Raw genomic sequence first — 22,778 nt, forward strand, 5'->3', positions numbered from 1 at the left:
TATATATATATATATTCATTTTGAATTAAACTGAACCTATTATTTTCCCCTCCAAATCTCTCCTCACTTTTATTTAATTCCTCAGCTGATGGTCGATGGTCATTATTCAATCATTCATCCATGCCAGAAATCTAAGACTCACTCTATCCTTTCCTTTCCTTGTCCCTTCCCTTTGGCATAAAGGTAACTAAGTTTCTCCTTTTTGTGTATTCCAGGACTCAGTCTCTTCCATTCTATTGCCATTTCCTTAATTTAGTCCTTCATTCTCTTTTGGATTGTTACTATATCCTCTTAATTAGATTCTCTGTCTCCAATATCCTCCTCTCTCCAACCCATCTTCATCATATTCTTCCAAAGTGGCTTTTAAACCTTTTAAAATGAAACTCATAGGAAAAAAATGCATGATATGTCATAACTGAGTATACACACTCACACACACAACTGAAAAAGTGTTTTAAAAATAATAATTTCATTCATAAATATTTTTAAATGCATAATATTTTTTCCAGCTTTGTTGAGACATATTTGATATGTGACATTGGGTAAGTTTAAGGTGTACAATGTAATGGTTTGACATATGTATACATTATGAAATGATTACCATAATATGGTTAGTTAACACATGGATCACCTCACATGGTTAGCTTTGTGTGTTTGTGTTGTGAGAACATTTAAGATATAACTCTCTCACCAACTTTCAAGTATACAAGAGAGTATTGTTAACTGTAGTCACCATGGTGTACATTAGATCTCCAGAAATTATTCATCTTACAACTGAAAATTAGTACCCTTTGACCACCATTGCCCATTTCCTCTACTCCCTAACCCCTGATAGTCCTGTTTCTGTGAGTTTTGTTGTTGTTGTTTAGTTTTCACATATAAGCAAGATAATGAAGTATTTGCCTTTCTAATGAGAAATTTTTTCTTTCCTAATCTTTGATTTCCATTTGTGTAGGCCCACAAGTAGTCCTGATTAAGCTAGCAAGTTGCATAAAGCCATGGTTATCCTGTTCTTGAAATTCTAGCTACTACTATGTGGCAGGAATAATGAAGATGTCAGCCATAAATACCCCCAAGCTGCACGAGGTAGAAAGAGTTGTAGATTTGAGACTGGTGTTTATATTTTTAGATCTTCCTTATTGGCTATGAGTAGGAAAGTCATACTATCTGAGTCTCAGTTTTCTTATCTTTAAAGTGAAGATAAAGATAATTATCTCTGGAATTGGGAATTAAGTGAAATGAAATGTATAAAAACACTCACCATGCAGTCTGACTTCATAAATGATGGCTCATCAGCATCAGAGCTGAAGTTTTGAGTAAATCAGACTCCTGCCACACATCCTAGGGTTCCTCAGATGATTAGTTTTTTTGGCTAATATCAAGGTATATGGAAGCACCTTATGTAGTAATTAGAACCAGATAAGGGCTTGATACGTTAGTTAAATCTGAAAATAAGTAGGGAATTTTGAAGTCAAGCAGTATCAGGAGGGAATTTTATTCTTTCTGGTTGGTGCTCTAACTACTCTCCACACAGCAACCCACCATGTATTAACAAGCTGTAACGCTGGCTGAATTCAGGCAATCAAAGCTGCTGTTCCTTTCTCGTGTTAATCTGAACTCAAATGCCTAGAATCTAATAAACAGAAATCACCCTTGCCTAACAGAGCAAAAATTATAGATACAAGAATCTCCTGTGCAAAGTCTTCAGCACCTGGCTGTCCTTCAAATGGCAAGGATAACCCAAGGAAGAGCAACCTGAATGTTTGTCCATTGAGTGGTCTTCAGAAGCCAAACAGTCTATCATAGGAAAGAGACTTTAGGTTCATTGTGGGGAACTCAGAGGGTAGAAGTGAAACATTAATATATCAAGATATTAAAAATAACCTATAAGAAAAATTGTTTTAAGTTAAAACCACCTATCTCTGCAGATATTCAAGGAATATCGCTGAGTGACCACAAGCTGAGGTGTAGTAGAGGGGATTTTTGCGTAGCCAATGGAATTGGTTAGATGAGCTCTCTATACTCTTTCAGTTATTATACTCTCAGACTGGGTGTTAAACAGAGATGAAAATTCCTGCTAGAACAAGTTTAGCAATTAATAAAATAAAAAATCCCATAGGTGTATTCTCATCAAAGATTAGAATTAGTGGTAAGGAAATACACATTGTAAGTCACACTATGGGAAGGCTTAGCAGTGGATTAACTCACTATTACTTCAATAAGAGAGCAAAAATATCTTGTTCCACATCTTGTAATATATACAAATTTGATATATGTTAGAAATAGTTTGTAGAAATTTAGTACATATATTTTCTTTAGGCATTATCTCTCTTTTTTTGTGACTTGAAAGCCATGAGAAATGAGCTATTAATAGGCTTGCATATCAATGCTCAGGAGGAATTTTATATTAAAAAGTCTGGGATGTCTTCCCTCTAAGAGAATGGATGCAGACAAATCTGAATTCTCTTCAAAGCCTCTGAAAATGTTATACATCTAACTAAAAGTGACTTTAGTGACTGTGGATTCCTGTAATAGAATCAGAATCTATGTGTCAATGTTGTAGAATTGAGTGGTTGTCAATTCCCCAGTCTTTATGGCACACCTGACCCTCAGCTGTTAAAAAGGAAAGTGGTCCTAGAGTTCTCATGCCTGGAGTCAGCACCAGCAAGTGGCATAGTCGTGGCCGGACAGCCCCATGTCCACCGTGCTGTTCCCTGGAATGGGCCTGACTCACACTAGCACCCAGTATGTACTTAATAAATACTTACTGAGAGAACAAGTTAGGTTTTTCAGAAATTGCTTTGGCTATTTCCTGGTGTTCTTTATCAATTACACCACAGCTTGAAGTCCAAGGCCGACTGCTGAAAATCTCTGTTTATTTACTTTGCCCTATATTCATGAGACATAATTTTATCAAGATAATTTGAATTTTATACCAAATTCTATTAGTAATTTGTTATTTTTGTGTGGATCAAATGATGGAAATCCTCATATTTGATATATGTAATAAAAGGCTTACAAAGCCCACATTGCTGTATTTGACCTATATTACAAACAGCTTATGTAGCCCATTCCAAAAGTTTCCCTTTCCCTCTGTAAAATAAATAATTTCTTTTCTAAAATTCAACCTAGTAATGGTTAAATAAGAAACCTTAAAAAATCAATGACTTTCTTCTATGAACTATTACATTTTTTTCTAAACCGTTTAAGCAGAACCTAAATAATTTGATATAAAACATGGTTTACAGTACTGCTACCCTGTCTGTGTTACACACAGCTCTGTAGACACTTCCTGTGGTTCCTCTTGAGTACACATTTTCTGCCGATGGTTCTTCTCATGTAGAGGTTAAGAAAGTGGCCTACAAAGTCTTGCATCCAGGATCTGAATCATGCTCCTCCACTTAACTTGGACAAGTCTCTTAATCTTTTATAACCACACATTTATTCAGCATTAAAATAACAATGACAACATTTGTTTCCTGTTTGCCTCATAGCTTTAACAATTTAAATAAAAATGCTGTTTTCTATATGGCAGTGTGTTACAATCAAAAGTCAAACTGTGAGTCTCCTTCAGATACATATCTGATCTTTACCATGTTCATGGTCCATAATTTCAAGTTTCCCCCCTTATTTTTATTCTTGAATTATCAAAATATAAAATGTTTACTGTATTTAATAAAGATTTTAATTATATTAAATCCTAAAGGATCCACATAATTAGAAAATGTTCTGTTAGCTTTACATTATTCACTATTACCATTGTCAAAAAGATTATGTGCTAGAAGCTGACAAATGCTTTACATGAAATACATTGTATATATTCACCATAGCCCTATGGGATAAGCTATGCAATTATTCTTATTTTACAGATGAGGAAAAGGGGGCTTAGAAGTTAAATATCTAAGATCATAAATCTAATAAACTGTGTAACTGGAATACAGAATTAGTCAGTTCCTAACCACAAGTAATAGGAAATGAATTAGGGAAAAATCTACTTAGTGAATCATAAGGAAGCTGTAGAGATTTTAAATAGTTATATAATCTGATATTTTAAAATTTGTTTTTATATCAAAAGGGGTTACATTCCAACCTGTTTGGGCAAAAGACTACAACATGTAAAAGAGATAGTCTTTTAGTTTTATATACTTTAAACAACTATATATTAAAAAGATAATACATTTTTATTTGGGTAAGAGAAGATTTAGACTAACCACAAAGTATTCTTCTTCTGCCTTTTGTTCTATTCAGGGTGTCAGCAGATTGGATGCTGCCCACCGATTTTGGGCAGAGCAATTTACTCTACTGAGTCCACTGAGTTGGATGCTAATCTCGTGCAGAAAAAGTTTCACAGATACACTCAGAAACAATATTTAATCTAGATACTCTGCTGCAAGTCAAGATAAAATTAGCCATCATACAAGGAAATGTTACCCATACTCTAAAGTAAGATCAGTCAATAGAAACAGACCCACAATCTATTGAAATCAACATATAAGAATGTTCAAGTAAATAGGATTAAACATGTTGAAGGATTTATAGAAATATGATTAATGTATTGAGTGAAATGTTGGAAATTTTCTGAAAAGATAAGAAAATTGTTGAAAAATCAAAAGAAAATCCCAGAACTTAAATTTTTAAATCCTGAAATGAAAATTCATTGGAAGAGATTAATAGTAGAAGCAGATTAGATATAATAGATGAAAAGAGCAGTGAATTTGAAGAAGGTCAATAGAAATTTTCCAAACTGAACCACTCAGAAAAAAAAAAATTAACAAAGGTTCAATGATCTGAGGGATAATATCAAGTAATTTAATGTACACATTATTGAAGTTCTAGAATGAGAGAAGAGAGAAAATGGAACAGAATAATAGTCAAAATGGAACTGAGAAAATTTTTTCCAGATTTGGTCAAAAACCAATGCCAAATCCAGGAAAGTCAGTGCACAGCAATTTGGATTAATATAAAGATAACCACACTTTTGCCTATTATAGTCAACCACCTAATACCAAAGATATAGAGAACGTCTCAAAAGCATCTCAAGAAGAAAGGCAATTTCATATGGGAAAACAGCAGTATGACTGATGGTTGACTTTTTATCTGAACCGGTGGAGGCCAGAAGATAATGTAATGACATCTTCAAAGTGTAAAAAGAAATAAATCTGTAAGTTTAGAATGCTACATTCAGAAAGATAATCTATAAAAATGTGGGCTTAATAAAAGAATTTTAAGAGAAATAAAAGTGGAGGAAATTAACAGTCATCAGACACAAACTAAGTAAACTTTAAAGAAAGTTCTTGAGGTTAAAGTAAAATTATACCGATAAAAATTCATACTTACAGGAAGTAAGGAATAGCACTAAAGTTGGTAAATATGTCAGTATATATAAACATATTTTTTCTTTTTTCTAAAATCTTTAAAAATTTATGGACATAAAGTGAAATACATGAAAACATTAGCACAAAGGACAATAGAGATGTAAATGGTATTATATTATTGTAAAATAATTTTGTTACCTGTAAAGAGATAGGATATTAATTCCAGATGGACCGTGATAAGTTAAGGATATATAGTATAATTTTCATAGAAACACTAAATGATACATATCTATTAGCTAAGTAGCCTATAAAGGAGATGGATAGGAAAAATAATAATACATGTTTAACTCAAAAAAGAAACAGGAAAACAAAAACACAGGTAACAAATAGAGAACAAAAAGCAAACTAGTGTACTTAAACCCAATCATACCAATAATTACACCAAAGTTAATAGACTAAACATTTCAATTAAAAGACAAATGTTGAGGCTGGATAAAAAACAAGAACCAACTATATGCTGTTTATAAGACACACACTTTAAATATAAAGACAAACTAAAAGAAAAGGATGCTAAAGATATATTATGTAAACACTAATCAGAAGAAGCTTGCATGTCACCATTAATATTAGACAAAATAAGGTTCAAAATGAATTATATTATTGGAGATAAATTAGGGTCATGTCATAATTATTAAAAGATCAGTTCCTCAAGAGCATATTAGTCCCAGATGTGTACATAAAATCAGAGCTTCAAAATATATGAAGAAAAAATTAACAGAAGCAGGCACAATAAATGAATCAACAATTGCGGTTTCAGACTTTCACTTTTATATTTAACTGATAAAATAGGGGAAATTTGAATGACACAATTAATCAAGTTGATCTAAGCGATATTTCTAGAACATGGGGATCAGCAACTTCAGAATATATATTGTTTTTAAAGTGCACAGGAAATAGTCACCAAGACAGACCAAAGTCTGAGCCATTGACTAGGATCAATAACTTTCAAAGGAATAAAATGGTATAAAATATGTTCTCATATGATACAGAATATTATTTAAATGGGTTTAATTACAAATCATTAACAATAACATATGTTCAAAATCCCCAAGCATTTAGAGATTTATCAACATATTTCTCTCTAACTCATGAGTTAAAAGGGAGGGCAATAATAAGAAAGAACTTTTTGGCTTTACAATGTTTATATAAAAAGAGAAGAAATGTTTAGAATCAATGATCTAAGCCAGGGGTTGGCAAATTACAGGCTGAGGGTCAAATCTGGTCCATGTCTGTTATTTTTGTAAATAAAGTTTTATTGGAAGACAGCCATATCCATTCTTTGACATATTATCTATGGCTGCTTTCACCCTACATTGTATGAGTTGGGTAGTTGCAACACACTGTTTGGACCACAAAGCCAAAAATATTTACTATCTGGCCATTTCAAAAAAAAGTTCACTGACACCTGTTACAAGCGTTTGTCTTAAGAAGCAAATAGAATAAAGAAAATAAGAAGAAACAAAAATCAATTAAATAAAAAACTGAGCAAACAAAAATTTCAATGAAGTCAAAACATTTTTTTAAATTTAATACAGAACTGATGAACTCCTAACTAGATAGATAAATAAAAAAGAAGAGGAAGTAGAGATTATGGAAAGAGACCATAACTACAGATTTGACAGACATTCAAAGGAAAATAAAGTTGCCTGATTAACATCTACATGCCTATTAATTTGACAACTTAGAGAAATGGACAAGTTGTTTGAAAGACATACTTGCTAAAACTACATAAAAAATTAAGCATTGAGGCAATCCTATATTTAATAAAATAATTGAATTATAATGAAAAATATTCCCCCAAAGAATGCTCTAGTTTCAAATGGTTTCACCAGTGAGGTCTGTCAAACATTTAAAGAAGAAATAATACCAGTACTACACAACCTCTCTTAATATATAGATAAATAGAACATTTCCCAACTCATTTTATGAAACCAAACCCCAATATAAAACTGTCAGGGACATTATGAGAAAAGAAAATTGTTGACTAATAGTGTTCACAAACACAGATGCAAAAATCATTCTTGGAATATTAGTGAATAAGATACAGCAATATTTTTAAAAGATACCACATTATAACACATTAACATTTTTTTTTCCAGGAGTGAAAGGTTGATTGAACATTTAAAAGTGAAACAATGTAATTTACTACATTAACCAAATCAAAGGGAAAATTCATATTTTTATTTCAGTAAATGCAGAGAAGTCATTTAACAAAAGTCAACACTCATTCATAATAAAAATTCTCATCAAACTAGAATTTCTCACCAAAAAGGAATTTCCACAATCCTTAAAGGTAATTTATGGGAAATGTTCAGCTGACATCATACTTAATTGTGAAATAATGAATGCTTTCCTCCTAATAACAGTAACAATGCAAGTATATACACTTTTATTCTTTCTAATCACCATTACACTGGATACCCTAGTCAGAGTAACAAAGTGAGGAAAGGAATTAAAAATGTACAGAGTAATAGAAACAAGTGACATTATTTTTATTTCCAGAAAACCTGTTTGTTTTTGTTTTTTTGGTGGAAAATAATATGGAACCTACAAAGCAACTGTGGAAACTGATAAGTGTATTTAGCAAGATCATTGCATACAAGTTCAATGTACAAAAATCAACTGCAACTCTTAGAGGAAAACATAGGAAGAACACTCTTTGACATAAATCACAGCAAGATCCTTTTTGATCCACCTCCTGAAGCAATGGAAATAAAAACAAAAATAAACAAATGAGACCTAATGAAACTTAAAATCTTTTGCAAAACAAAGGAAACTACAAGCAAGATGAAAAGACAACCCTCAGAATGGGAAAAAATATTTGCAAATGAATCAACAGACAAAGGATTAATCTCCAAAATATATAAACAGCTCATGCTGCTCAATATTAAATAAACAAACAACCCAATCAAAAAATGGGCAGAAAACCTAAACAAACATTTCTCCAAAGAGGTCATAGAGATGGCCAAGAAGCACATGAAAAGCTACTCAATGTCACTAATTATTAGAGAAATGCAAATCAAAACTACAATGAGGTATCACCTCACACCAGTTAGAAAGGGCATCATCATCAGAAAATCTAGAAAAAACAAATGCTGGAGAGGGTGTGGATAAAAGGGAACCCTCTTGCACTGCTGGTGGGAATGTAAATTGATACAGCCACTATGGAGAAGAGTATGGAGGTTCCTTAGAAAACTAAAAATAGAACTACCATATGATCCAGCAGTCCCACTACTGGGCATATACCCAGAGAAAACCGTAATTCAAAAAGACACATGTACCCCAATGTTTATTGCAGCACTATTTACAGTAGCCAGGTCATGGAAGCAACCTAAATGCCTATCAACAGACAAATGGATAAAGAAGATGTGGTACATATATACAATGGAATATTACTCAGCCATAAAAAGGAATGAAATTGGGTCATTTGTAGAGATGTGGATGCATCTAGAGACTGTCATACAGAGTGAAGTAAGTCAGAAAGAGAAAAACAAATATAGCATATTAACACATATATGTGGAACCTAGAAAAATGGTACAGATGAACCAGTTTGCAGGGCAGAAATTGAGACACAGATGTAGAGAAGAAATGTATGGACACCAAGGGGGGAAAGCAGTGGTGGGTGGGGGTGGTGGTGTGATGAATTGGGAGATTGGGATTGACATGTATATACTGATGTGTATAAAATGGATGACTAATAAGAACCTGCTATATATATTAAAAAAATATCAATTGCCTTTCTATATGCTAAAAATAGAAAATAAAATTTAAAAACATAAAAATATTTAGAAAAATAATTAACAAATAGTGCAAGACCTCTACACTGAGAACCACAGAATGTTTCAGAGATAAATATAAAAATTTATATAAAATATAAATTTACTATCTGGCCATTTTTTTTTGAAAGAGCCAGATAGTAAATATTTTTGGTTTTGTGGTCCAAACAGTCTGTTGCAACTACCCAACTCATACATTGTATGGTGAAAACAGCCATAGATAATATGTCAGAGAATGGATATGGCTCTCTTCCAATAAAACTTTATTTACAAAAAAGCAGACATGGGCCAGATTTGACCCTTAGCCTATAATTTGCCAACCCCTGGCTTAGATCATTGATTCTAAACATTTCTTCTATTTTTATATAAGCATTTTAAAGCCAAAAAATTCTTTCTTATTATTGCCTGAATAAGTATATACCATGTTCATGAACTGGAATACTCAATATGGTTAAGATGCCAAGTATTTCCTGTTTGGTCTTGAGATTCAACACTATCCATTAAAACTTAGCAGGGTAGAAATTGACAATCCACTTCTAAAATTTATATGGAAATGCAAAAGACATAAAGTTATAATAATAAAGACTGTTTAGTGTTGATGCAAAGACAGAAAAGCAATTAAATGGAATAAAATAGTCAAAAATAGATGCAGATACATAAAGTCTATTGATTTTCAATAAAGATACAAAGGCAATTCAGTAAGGAAAGGATAACCTTTTAAACAAATTATCCTGGAATGATTAGGTATCTTTATGGAAAGAATTATCCTTGACCCCTATCTTCACACTCTACACAAAAATCAATGACTATAGATTTAAATGTAAAAGCTAAACCATTAAAAATTCTGTAAGAAAACATAGGAGAATATATTCATTACTTTGGGGTAGGTGAAGACTTCTTTATTAGCACACGAGACACTAACCTTCAAAAAACTGACATTTAACTACACCAAAAAAAAAAAAAAATTTCCAATCCTCAAAAACCACGCTAAGAAATGAATGAAAAGACAAGCTACAGACTGGAAAAAGTATTCACAAAAACATTTATTGGGCCAAGTATGTTACCTAGAATATGTAAAAATCTCTTACAAATCAATCATAAGAATATGATTGAAAAATTGATTCAAAAAATAGGGCTTCCCTGGTGACGCAGTGGTTGAGAGTCCTCCTGCCGATGCAGGGGACACGGGTTTGTGCTCCGGTCTGGGAAGATCCTACATGCCGTGGAGTGGCTAGGCCCATGAGCCATGGCCGCTGATCCTGAGTGTTCAGAGCCTGTGCTCCGCAACCGGAGAGGCCTGCGTACTGCAAAAAAATAAAAATAAAAAAAGATATACTAATTATCAGTAAGCATAGAAAAACAACATATTATTAGTCATCATGCAAATGCAAATTAAAGCTGCAAAATATATAGTATATTAGAGTAGATATAGACTGAACTGTTTAATATATTCGGTTGAGGAACAGATTTAGGAGTCAGGGATAACTTATATATGTTTATTAAAGTCACAACAATAGAAATGTTCATCCAGTGGTTTCTGAGAGAGAAGAGAGGGTAGAGGTCAAACTTTGTGAAGGTTAATTTTGAAGGGATGTTTGATAGAAGAGGAACTCATGGAAATGACTTAAAAATACAGTTCTAAATGTTGGCCAGAAGGTGCAGGAATTAGAATTGTGACACATTGCTGACCAGAGTATAAAATGTTACAGCCACATTGGAAACTACTTAGCAGTTAGTTATAATAAACTTACCCTATGATTTATCTCCACTTTGTGGTATTTACTCAAGAGAAATGAAAACATATGTTTACAAAAGGACTTGTACAAGAATGTTCATAGCATTGTTATTCCTAATGGTAAATAATTAGAAACAACCCAAATGTTCTTCAATAGGAGAATAAATAAACTGTAGTATATTCATATAATGTAACATACAATTTAAGCAATAATGTGAATGAATCACAAAAGCATTATACTGAGTGAAGGAAGCTGCCACAAAAGAACACAGTGTATAAAGTAACAAAATAATTTTAAAAAATTAAAAAAAGAAAGAAAGAAAGAAGAGAGAAACCAAACAGAAAAAAAACAAATCCGCCAATGATAACAAGTGCTAAAAACTATACTAAAAACAACAACAACAATTTGAACATATAAAACAAAACAAAACAAACAAACAAAAGAATACATAGTGTGTGATTTAATTTATATAAAGTTCCAAAGCAAGCAAAATTAATACATGGTGATAGAAATTCTATTTTTGAAAGTAGTAGCTTGGCATGAGAATGGGGAGACTAGATTGACCAGAAAAGAGAAGGAAGGTGGAGTGGTGGAAATGTTCTGCAACTTGATAGGAGTGATAGTTACAAAGTATACACATTTATATGTATATGTATGCACATGTGTATATGTAAATCAAACTCATCAAATTAAACTATACATTTAAAAGTATGGCAAGACTATGATGATGGATTGGTTGTGTAAGCAGTATTGGAGGTGAGAACACACATGGGTTCTGTACATCAGTCTTGAACTAATGCTGTTATAATATATTTAGATAGGAAGCAGCTAGTGGAGTAGGTTGGTAGGGAAAGTTTTGAGGCTAAAGTGTGGATTATCAACTATAAGCAATGTTGATTCTAGAGAAATTATTCTACATAAAGTTTTTCTGGTTAGATCTGTTCAAAATTGAACTGTTTTTTCTGCTTTGCCTTTCTTACACTGGCCTGGGATGGAGAGATTTGGATGCCAGGGTTAAAACAAACAGACACATAAAACATAGTTCTTTGCATGTATCCTGGCGATATTTCCATTAACTGTACACTCTTGTCTTCCTAACTTTAGTAACAAAAATGATAGAGTTTAAAGCTCTTCTATAAAGTAGTCTGAAAATATAGAATATTTCACTGATAGTGATTATAGTATTCATGTTTTCAAACATAGTTGTTGCTCAAGAATACCTTACTAAGACTTAACATCTTCCTGAAACAGATTGGATACTGAACAGTCTGAGATTCAGAAAGTTTTTAAACTGAGTCACTAAATTGGATTTTTAAAAACCATTCAGAGTAATAAGGTCCTTTTAATATTGCCAAGAATAAAGAAATAAACTTGGCATGCTTAGCTTAATATTAATGTTTTTATCAAAATATTTATTCTTGAAGGAACTTCTCAATGTTTATCTTTGCATTTTATTTATGTAGAACTTATCTATTTTATGCTTTTATATGTTAATATTGTGTTTATATAACTTGTGTAATTTTCAAAGCATTTATTATTGTAACCCCTAATACTGTCAAGTTTTTGACAATAATAGCGTGATGCTTTGAGCTTTGTGGTTTTCCCTGAGTTCTGCTTCTCTTCACTGTACCTTCAAATAGAAGAGCTATGTTGTGCTCATTTCTCTTCTTTAGTCTCTGACCATCCCCTTTCTCCTCCTCTTTAAAAAGAGAAGTGGAATACTTGCTATATTCCAGAATGTTTTCTAAACATTCAGCATGAATTACCATGTTCCTAAGTGCCGAATGTGCGTTTTAACAGACATCTCGTTGTTTGACTCCCCATGTCATGTCCAACATTAAGAGGTCTGTCAATTACTCAGATTTACTTTCAACTCACCAATTTAGGGAAAAAAAGGACAATGTATAAGATGAAGGTAGAATAGGTGATCATTGGGTAACTATTCTATAGCGTAAGTAACATATTCCAGAGTCATAACATTACTAAATGCTGGAGAAAGATATGATTCTAGGAATTGTGATCAACTTTAAAGTAAAATATTAACCAAATTTACTTGAAACCACCTAATACATGTTCATTCATTTATTTATTCACTCATTCATTCATTTTCCTTTTCATACAAATAGTTTCACACACAGTTTCACACACATCAATACACATCTACATACAAATACGTGAAATGTATTGAATGTCAATTTTTTTTCTCAGAATTTCAGCTGAAAGTTCAAAGCTGAGAAAATAACTAAGAGGTACTTCCATAATCACGAGTAAAGGGAGAAAATTAGCATTTTCTGAGTACATTTGACTCTTGAACAAAGTGGGAGTTAGGAACACCGACCCGTACACAGTCAAAAATCCATATATAGGGGCTTCCCTGGTGGCGCAGTGGTTGAGAGTCTGCCTGCCGATTAACGGGACATGGGTTCGTACCCAGGTCCGGGAGGATCCCACATGCCACGGAGCGGCTGGGCCCATGAGCCATGGCCGCTGAGCCTGCACGTCCGGAGCCTGTGCTCCGCAACGGGAGAGGCCACAACAGTGAGAGGCCCACATATCAAAAAAATAAATAAATAAAAATTAAAAATCCATGTATAAATTTACAGCCGGTACTCCACATATGTGGTTCCTCATCCGAGGATTCAACCAACTGCAGATCGTATAGTATGGTTGGAGGTATTTATTGAAAAAAATCCACTTATAACTATCCCCGCAGTTCAAAACTGTGTTGCTCAAGGGACAGCCATACTTCATATGAGCCAGATATCTTACATGTGTTATTTCACGTAGTCCTTTTAGAAAGTTTGAAAAGGTAAATATTGTTATCTCTGTTTTACACCAGAAAACTGAGACTCAGGTTAGGTGACTTGCTGAAGGTTGAAAGCCATATTGAAAGCCACATCTGATGAAATCCAGAATCTATGCCCTATTTTGTACTAGATGTTGCTTCTTCAAACCAGTATACATCTTCTTGAGGAGCTATCCTTTTGGGTGATGACAGCCATCTCTCCATGTATCTGTGTCATATTGGGAGTGTGTACTTAATGACATCTGTCACCAAATAATTTTGATTTTAATAGGGAGTGCATCAGAAGGAATCTAGCTGAAGGGACCTGGGAGGAATAATGAGATGATATGTCAAAGTTAAGTACATACTTTAGTTCATTAGTGTCAGTCACCACACTCGTAAATCCAATGACAGGATGTGTTTATTCTCATTGATGCCACCATTTTCCAGAGCCTTCCTTTATTAATGCAATTATACAATTGATTCAGCAATTGATATTTGCTTTATTCTCATTGTTGTTACTTTCCAGATTATGCAATGATAGGATATTTGAAAAGAAATACAATTTTGTAAAGCTAAGGCTAAGGCTTATTAAGTGATTGCATTACTTTTCTGTGACATTTAAAGTGTATAATACTATTTATAAATAAAATGTTCAGGAGAAGAGCCAAAATATTTTATATTTTTCAAAGACCTGATGTTAACATTGAGGAAGTAAATAGCCTAAAATCATATCCAAGGCACTGCCACATCTTTTCTCTGAAAAATAAAATAAAAGAACATTTTAATAGCATTAGACTGTCTTCTGTAAAATTTCCTAGATATTTTCTAAATTGCTTAAAAAGAAATAAACTACTTTTCTGGCATTGGTGCAGAAGGTCACACTCAACTGAAATCCCTTTAGTATTTCTGATTAAAAAGTTTGAAACTTGCATTGAATGAAATGTTACATTACAGAAGAGACTTCTAAAGAGCTGCTCACATTATTCACTTCTGGCTGTAATTTTATAGACTTTTTTTTAAAATCTGAAGAATGTTAAGTATTCATTTTCACAGAAGGAGAAATCAGAAGAGACTCATAGGTAGCAGGGAGGAGGTTTCAAAAATCTTTGCCTTTTACTTTTCCATTTCAGGCCAAATTGTTAGCTGCTTTTTTTTCTAATTTTTTTTTGTTTGTTTGCTTTTTAGTGTGTATTTTTTACTTCTTGGAGTCATCCCAACCTGCCCTTCTATCAAACACCCACTACCTTCATAGCCAACCAAGCCCATTAGGACAGGTAATTAATTAAAGTTATATTTAAAATAAAAATCATGGAATTTTAAATTCCCATGTGATTGTACAAATGTTTTATCACTTTGATACTTTATTTCATTCCAAACTAATACAGATGTATTGGCATTATTACAACTTTTAGCTTGCAAAGTGAAGTGTTGATTTGGGAGAACTGACTTTGTACATAGTATCTGTTGAATGTCCTTTACATGGACCTAGTATATTTACTATTTGTGCTTTCAGAGTTTATGCCAAGTTTATGGCATAGGCAGACATGATCCTCAAAAATTTATTTGATTTTTTAAAAATTGCTAAAATCTCTTAATTGTTATTAGCTTTGTATTTATTTTATTTTGTGTTTTGTTGTACACCTTTTCATTAGTTCTCCTTACATTTTTTTTCTTTTAATTTACAACATGTCATGGTACTTAAGGCATGTCTCTTGGCAAATACCTACCCCAAACTCTGAATGATTAGGATAACATCTTATGGTTCCTTTAGGCTATTGGTCTTGGCCTAGTGAAAAAAGGATACGCATAAGAAGCTCTTATTAAATCAAAATTAAATTATATTCTGATTAATTGATTATCTGTAAGCAATTATTGGTCTTCCTATTCAAGGTTAAGACCATATATTCTACTATATCTTAACTGTCATTATTTCTAAGACTAAGTCCTATAAATTAAGCACTAACTTTATACTTTCTATTAGACATCAACTTCTTACATAAAATGAATCTTTGATTACTCTACCTTCTTTTCCATGAGTTCTGGGGTAATAGTTGGGTCAATAGCAGAGGTAAAAAAATTTGTTGTGCTGGGTTTTTGTGAAGTTGAAGGAATGAAAATTCCTGCATCGGCGTGCTTAAAATTTATCATTTTTTTTTTGTAAACATGGTGACACTCCTCCTGCTGGCTATAAGTGTGACAAAAAAAAAGTGGTTACAGGTTCAAGGACAAGGTCAAAATTGGGAAGAATATAAAGCAATAGGATTGAGATGCAAAGCAAGGATTTTATTTGAGAAGTAAATACCTTTATTAATTTTCTAGCTTATAATCTATCCTTTAGAAAGACTATAAATATATGCCAGCAAACATGGATGTGTCTTAATACCTGACTTTAAATGAGTGTACCCAAGGAGAGTATCTGGCATGTAGTAACGCTCAATAAATATTTGATGAACTGAGTGAATTGAATCTTGCTTGGAAAACAATTACAGGGGGAAGAAGTAATAATTGTGTGGAATAATAACATTTTCATTAAAATGAACAGTACTGCAGGGACCTGTAGGTTGTCAGTTACTTATTTACAGTAGCTAGCAAAGTGTGGTAAGGAAACTTACCATCACAGCAATTTCAGGAGCTGTGCCTAGGAAGGGATCAAAGGCTGGTTGCTGCTGTTCTCTCGGCATAACCTGAAAAATTGCAAAGTTTAAAAAAGTCTAAATTATTAATCGATAAAATATGTTGTTTTGCACCCAAGGCAGTTAAACCCTTCCCAACTTCTTCAATTAGTTTCTTAAAAACGAACAAAATAATTTAGATTTGAGAAAGAGAAAAGCAGCTCCTGACACTGAGAAAATGGACTGACACAATAGCTCTGCTGCAGCGTTTTCAGGAGCTGTCCTGACATTCTACTCCGGATGTCCATGTTCTCCTATTGTACATTAACAATCCTACAGAACACCAACATCAGACAGGTCGCCTCTGAGCATGATGAAGTACAATCAAAACAACACCACTTTGTAATCTTGTCCAAAGCAAGGTCCCTGTGCAAGGCATGAAATACCAGGCATCCTTAGGTCCTGGCTAATCTGAATAATTCCTGTTTCTTTACCAGTCATAGCCTTTGCCTCTCTCCATTGCCTTCTAGGTAAGAATTGGAAAGTTACCCAATCACAGAACAACCCCACTACTTGAGAACACCCAAACCAAGGTGAACCATCACTCCTTTAACTCTTCCCAAAATCACCTGACACAAGGCCAGACCCTGTAAGAAGTCATTCCAATACCTTCCTGTTAAGACACCCCACAGTTCTCCATGGTGTGTATTCTCCCCTGTTACAATGAGTGGATAAATCCAATTTTGTCCAACTAGGGGTGTGGTCCTGGTGGTTTTTGACTAAAGGGCACTGATAGATTCAATAGTAAGTAGTTCCAAAAGTTAGTTCCTCTTTTTTTTTTTTTTTTTTTTAGTGAAAGGTATACATTCACTTACAGGTTCTGCTTGTTGTGGAATATATCCAAATTCAGTATAGAATGGCATCTGTCAGAATTTAGAAAAATGCATTAGGTTTGCTCTGATGATTTTTGTCATAATGTGGTGGTAAATGATTACTGAAATATATATATATATATATCTTATACTATAGTAAAGACTTTTTTGAAAGTTTGTATGTCCTAGGTGGTAAAAATTATTGTTAAATTACCAAGCATCCTTTTACCACCACATGATTTCTAGGTTAAAACTCTCCCTTTCTCTTTAAGTTAATATGACTTAATTGGAAGTACTACTACCAGTCATTTAAAGCATAATTTCCAGTTTTCTCTAATTGGTTAGGCAAGTTTTAAGTGATGATAAGTTTAAAAAAAACAAACTAATTTCCATTCTAATTAAAATCTAGTTATGTATGAGACACCTGAGTTTATATTAGAATTATACCAATTTATTGCAGGTCCACAAAACTCAAAATAATGTTACCTAATTTTACCTCAAGATCTGGTGATCATAAGTGCCTTTTATCATGGTAGCTATTTAAAAAAATAATAACCACATGTATATGAGAAAAGCGATGCTGGTAGATTTTTAAAAGTTAGAAAACTTCATTTTCCAATACGATTCAGATTTTGGCCTCTGATTCAGCTGAAGTCCATTCACTGACTTTACTCTTTCAAAATTCAGCCTTGGAGTATATTTCCAAATTAGTGACATGTTAAAAGAAAGCACTATATCCTTTTATGACCACCAGTTCAAGCTGTTGAGTTTTTGCACTAAGTGTAATCAGATATTCTCTTCTCTGAAAATTTACCTTATCTTCTTTATTCTCAGGTGGAACTAGTCAAACTAAAATCAAACACTTGTAGTACCTGCTCCTCAAACAGCAGCTGTCCGGTTTGTGGAGGTGACTGTGCGACTGTTTGTTGAGGCTGGTCCCAGTGTAGGAGCATGTAAACTGGGTAGTACAGAAGCATCTATTTGTAAACAGAAAAGTATAGAAGAGCTTCCTTTAGTGCAAGACTTAAAAAAAAATACCCTCTAATATCAATATTGTATTAAAGCTGATTTGTATTTAGCAATTTTATGAACAAAAGAACACATGAAGCAGTCCTTCCCAAACTTTAGAGTAAACTTGTATTGCAAGTGACACTGGACTTTGTTTCAATGTTACTTGGTCAGACACATTAGGAAGTAGTGAATTCAACTAATAACAGGCTTTTTTAACAGGGCACCTTGGACTTTATATATAAATTACTTTGCAAATATCTAAGAAGACAGCCTGTGCAGCATTTTCCATTTATTTTTTTGAAACTATATATTCTTCAGAACATGGTATTAGAAATTCTACCATAATGAATGAATTCTCAGGAATGTATTTCCTTTAATAATTGCCATTTTATTAAAACAGTCCATAAGTATTGTAGAATACTTCAAAAATCCAGAAATAGACAAGGAACAAATAAAATCACCTGCAATTTCACCACCCACATTATCATGTATTAGCTTGCACTTATGTCTGTATATGCATATGTGTTTATAGAAAATGAGGATCATTGTACATACATGGGGTTTTGTGTGCTATTTTCTTTCCTTGTATAATTAAATGAGACCTTATTGGATATAAGAACTAAAAAAATAATAACTGTGGTTTGAAAAGAGGTATATTTTTTACAGTTGTTCTTCACACTGGCTAACGATCAAAAACACTAATTGAACATTTTAACAGATAATCAGTTTTGATCTACTCATGGGGTTTTTATTCATTAGGTGTGGGGCAGGGTCCAGGCATTTGTAATTTTCAAAATCATCACCAAAGATTCTAATGCAAAGCCAGGTTGGAGAGCCACTGGTTAGGTGGTTAAAGGAAGGGTGAAGAATTATATTCTAACTCAGCTATTTATTTTCATCAGGATTGGGAACTTAATCTCATAAAGACTTAGTTTCTTGATCCTTAAAATGAAATAATTCCACTTGTCATGTATCTAACTCTCTAAATGGCATGACATGGAATGAGATAATGTCTAGAGGTAACTTTTGTTTTATAATAGGGGTGGACAAAATTACATAATTATGATTACACTAAAGCCAAGTGGTGTAATGTTTTACAAAACGGTCAATATTCTGCTGGTGAATAATATAATTTATCCATATCCCTATTTCTTTGAGCCCAGGATATTATAAAATTAACTACCCAAACATTAAGAGGGTTTTCTATATCAATTTAACAATTCTACTAGTTTGCATTCATTTTTTTTAAAGATTCTGTTATTTAATGGAAATCACCACCATTTGACTGTAATATTGGAGTTAAACTGAAAATATTTTGAGCATAACTCAGAAAAACTCTCTCTGTATCATATGGTATTTTATCAGATTAATGCATCTTTCTCTGAACCAAAATTTAGGGTTGGGCAAAGTCAGCTCATGGTATTTCTCCAGAGTTGTTACCAAATGCCAGCATTCTAGGTGCAGAGAGGACACAACCTAAGGCTTAGTGAGCTCTTTAATTCCCAACAAAGTAATGTCCTGGAAACTCAGGGGTCCTGAAGAGTCTTGGCTGGTCTTTCTTTTGGAGCTCTTAAGTGAGCCTAATATTAACAAACTGTTACCAGCCCAGCAGTGGTGGTATCTAGATCGTGATAGCACTGTACGTGTTTGTAGCCCTGCTGTAGGAATAAGAGCTACAAATATAGAAGAATCATTCAACGGAGAGGGTATACAGCCATCTCTGTATAGGAGTGATGGCATTCCTTTCAATTACCTGTGCTAGCTCACGAGGCATTTTGAAGGAGAACACAGAGGGCATAACCTGCCAAAAAAGGAATTATAAAAAAGTTATACTTGACTTTTTAATTTAAAATTCCAGAGCTGTTTTCTTTAGACCTAGCCATATAAATGTATAATTTGTATTAGCAGACTTCTATGATGACAAAAAGTCATCTATTGTGTGTACCATCATTAACACAAATTGCCCTTTTTTTAAAGATGATATTTCCCTAGTTATCCTTTCCAAGACATGTTTTAACACTTTTGATGTCCTAGACTGCTGACTTAAATAACATTTTTTATGGCAGAAATCAGAAAGATAAGGAATTACTTCCAGTGATGGTAGAAATATATTATGAGAAAGAATTCTTGCTCAATAACTCCTGTCTTATTTCAAAGCTGGTTCATATTCTTTTTCACATTCCATGTGTATTATCTCTCTTCTGGGTAACAAGATGGAAGAGGTCCGACTTACATTTTATTAGGGCCCTGTTTGGTCTGCGGTGGTGTTTGAGGCTGTGAGGGGTTCAGCTGTCCTGCCTGGGTTTCTTGGGCAAAACTGACCTGTCCTGGGAAGGGTATCTGATTTGGGACCTGTCCAGCAAACCGGTCAAGAGTTGATAAAGGGAATCGGGAGAGTCCTGGAATTTGAGCCCTGCTGCTGCTGTTGTAGAATTCCAGGGAAAGGAGGAATCCATGAATTAAATGGATCCTGGGAAGACACAAAAGAAAGGAAGCATTTCTCTTTCATTTCAAAAAGAATTTAAAATCACTCCTGAGCAAGAAGGAGACAAAATGTAAACATTTTCTATATTTCCATTGCTCCATTATAAAAAAGGGCAGATCCTGGCACATTGTGAGCCATGCAAGCAGCAGGAACAATGCTAAATCCCCAGTGCTCATAATGTGACATATGGGACAGAATGAGGTGGTTAAAGGCTACAGTTTTTGCAGTTGCCAGACTGGTTTCAAACCTTCTTCTTCTTCTTTTTTTTTTTAACCACCTAGCTGAATATGACTTTGTGTAAAATGGTTAATTTAAATATCTCAGTTATGAGACTTTGTGCCTGGCATATAACAAGTTCTCAATAAATAAATGTTCACCTGATTATAGTTTTTACTTTAGTCTTCAAACAAATGGTAGTTAGAATATATAGGACAAATTCATAACTTTAAAAATTAAGATTTTAGAATCAGAAAACATTTTGTTCTCATACCAAGTACCACAAGAAATGAGTGGTAGAAATGTATTCTTGAAATAATTTTTGAGGTAGGGGTACCTGAAGCCGTAGTGGCTGAAGCTGAGCATTATTAAGGTTCAGAAGTAACTAGAGGAGGAAAGATAATATGAAAACAAGATTACTACACATGGTAAAACTATTAAGAACGTTTACTACAAATATATCACAAGTCAGAGCTAGCTGATCATAATTTCCTGTTAGAGGTGAGATGTTTTCTTACTAAGCTTATAATAAATGACAGTGATTAGAGGTTAGGATTTAACTACCTCTCCCCTGCTGTATATGAGATTGCACAACTTTAGCCCATTCCAGTGGTTTAGTTAGTCATTTTATGCTCTTAAACACCTATTTACACCATATCAGGTGTTATTAGAACAAAAAGGTATACAAGAATCTGTCTCTATTTTTAAAGAATTTGCAATCAAACAAGGGAGGAAAAGTAATATTCTAGAAACAACTTGGTATACAAAACAAACATAAACATTGGAAATGCATTTGGATATAAAGAGCTAGTGGGTAGAATTGCAGGATAAATCAACAGAAAGCTTCTTATCTCTTCCCCACTGGGTTTCTATAAAACAAAGAAATAAAAAAATGGGGGACATTGTTTTAAGTATTTAAACTAACCTCATTGCTGTTGCTTGCAGACATAAGACACTGTGGAATAAGCTAAACAAAAAAACCAAAAAACAGAAATGGTAAAAGAAGACTTGTTATGGGTTTCACACAATGATTTCAATTGTACCATGACATCACTTACTGGGGCTGATATTGTGGCTCCCAGTATCCCAAGAAGAATTATAGTTTTCATTTTCAGATGAAATATCTAGAAAATATGTTGTGAAGCTTAGGTTTAAAAAAGATTTTCTATGTAAAAATCATGATAACAGTAAATTAGCTGGTATTATTCAATCAGAAGGATAGTTGGCTGAATTTTACAGTATTTACGTATATATTAGGATTTAAAATAAAAAAGGTACATTTATAAATATCTGTAACAGAACTCATTCTTATTCTCAGAGCAGCTTTTTATAAAAACAAAAATTGTTTGCTTTTCCTTTTAGCTTGCCTCAAATAACTTATTTGGTGGCATGTGATGTAGTTGAATGAATTTATGAACAAGATGGCCTCATTCCCTGTGCTGTTCTACATTGTAGGTAGTGGGTCCTTTGGACCACGGGAGGCCCATGACTGGGGTCAATGAACTAGGTCTTTATTACGCAAACAATTTTATTGTCTATTTAATGTAGTGGTAAGAATACCACAATAAAGGTCTGATAGCAGTTCAGTACCAGGTAGTGTCTATTTAAAAGTCTAATAACATTAAAATATATTAAAACTAAGTGACAGAGTCAAAAGTTTTCTAATTCAAGGAAATAGTTTATAGAATTAAGCTGTAATACTGATTTATAGTCTATCCCGTGGAAATATATTATTTCTTGTCCTCCAGATTTGAAAACTCCTGCCCTAGTTCAAATCATTAACCTACACAAGCATTTAGGGTGACTTTGGTAGTTTATCCTACAGAGTTGACTGATTTGTGCTCTTAAAATTATGAAAGCAAAGATTTGATATCTTACCTCACTCTTTTACCTATGAAGAGAAATC

The 22,778-nt window shown here is 33.3% G+C and overlaps 1 protein-coding gene across 1 annotated transcript; it reads right to left on the reverse strand.

Moving 5' to 3' along the window:
* Positions 1-15,432: 15,432 nt before the first annotated feature.
* On the reverse strand, positions 15,433-21,981 carry ODAM (odontogenic, ameloblast associated). Its single transcript, XM_024741614.1, is given in 11 exon segments — positions 15,433-15,462; positions 15,699-15,857; positions 16,289-16,360; positions 17,164-17,211; positions 18,033-18,137; positions 19,925-19,972; positions 20,401-20,583; positions 20,585-20,641; positions 21,210-21,257; positions 21,798-21,839; positions 21,931-21,981. Coding segments are annotated over 11 exon segments (843 nt in total).
* Positions 21,982-22,778: the final 797 nt, after the last annotated feature.

This window comes from Neophocaena asiaeorientalis, unplaced genomic scaffold (assembly GCF_003031525.2).
Source record: "Neophocaena asiaeorientalis asiaeorientalis breed wild unplaced genomic scaffold, Neophocaena_asiaeorientalis_V1.1 scaffold445, whole genome shotgun sequence".
NCBI classification, from domain to species: Eukaryota; Metazoa; Chordata; class Mammalia; order Artiodactyla; family Phocoenidae; genus Neophocaena; species Neophocaena asiaeorientalis.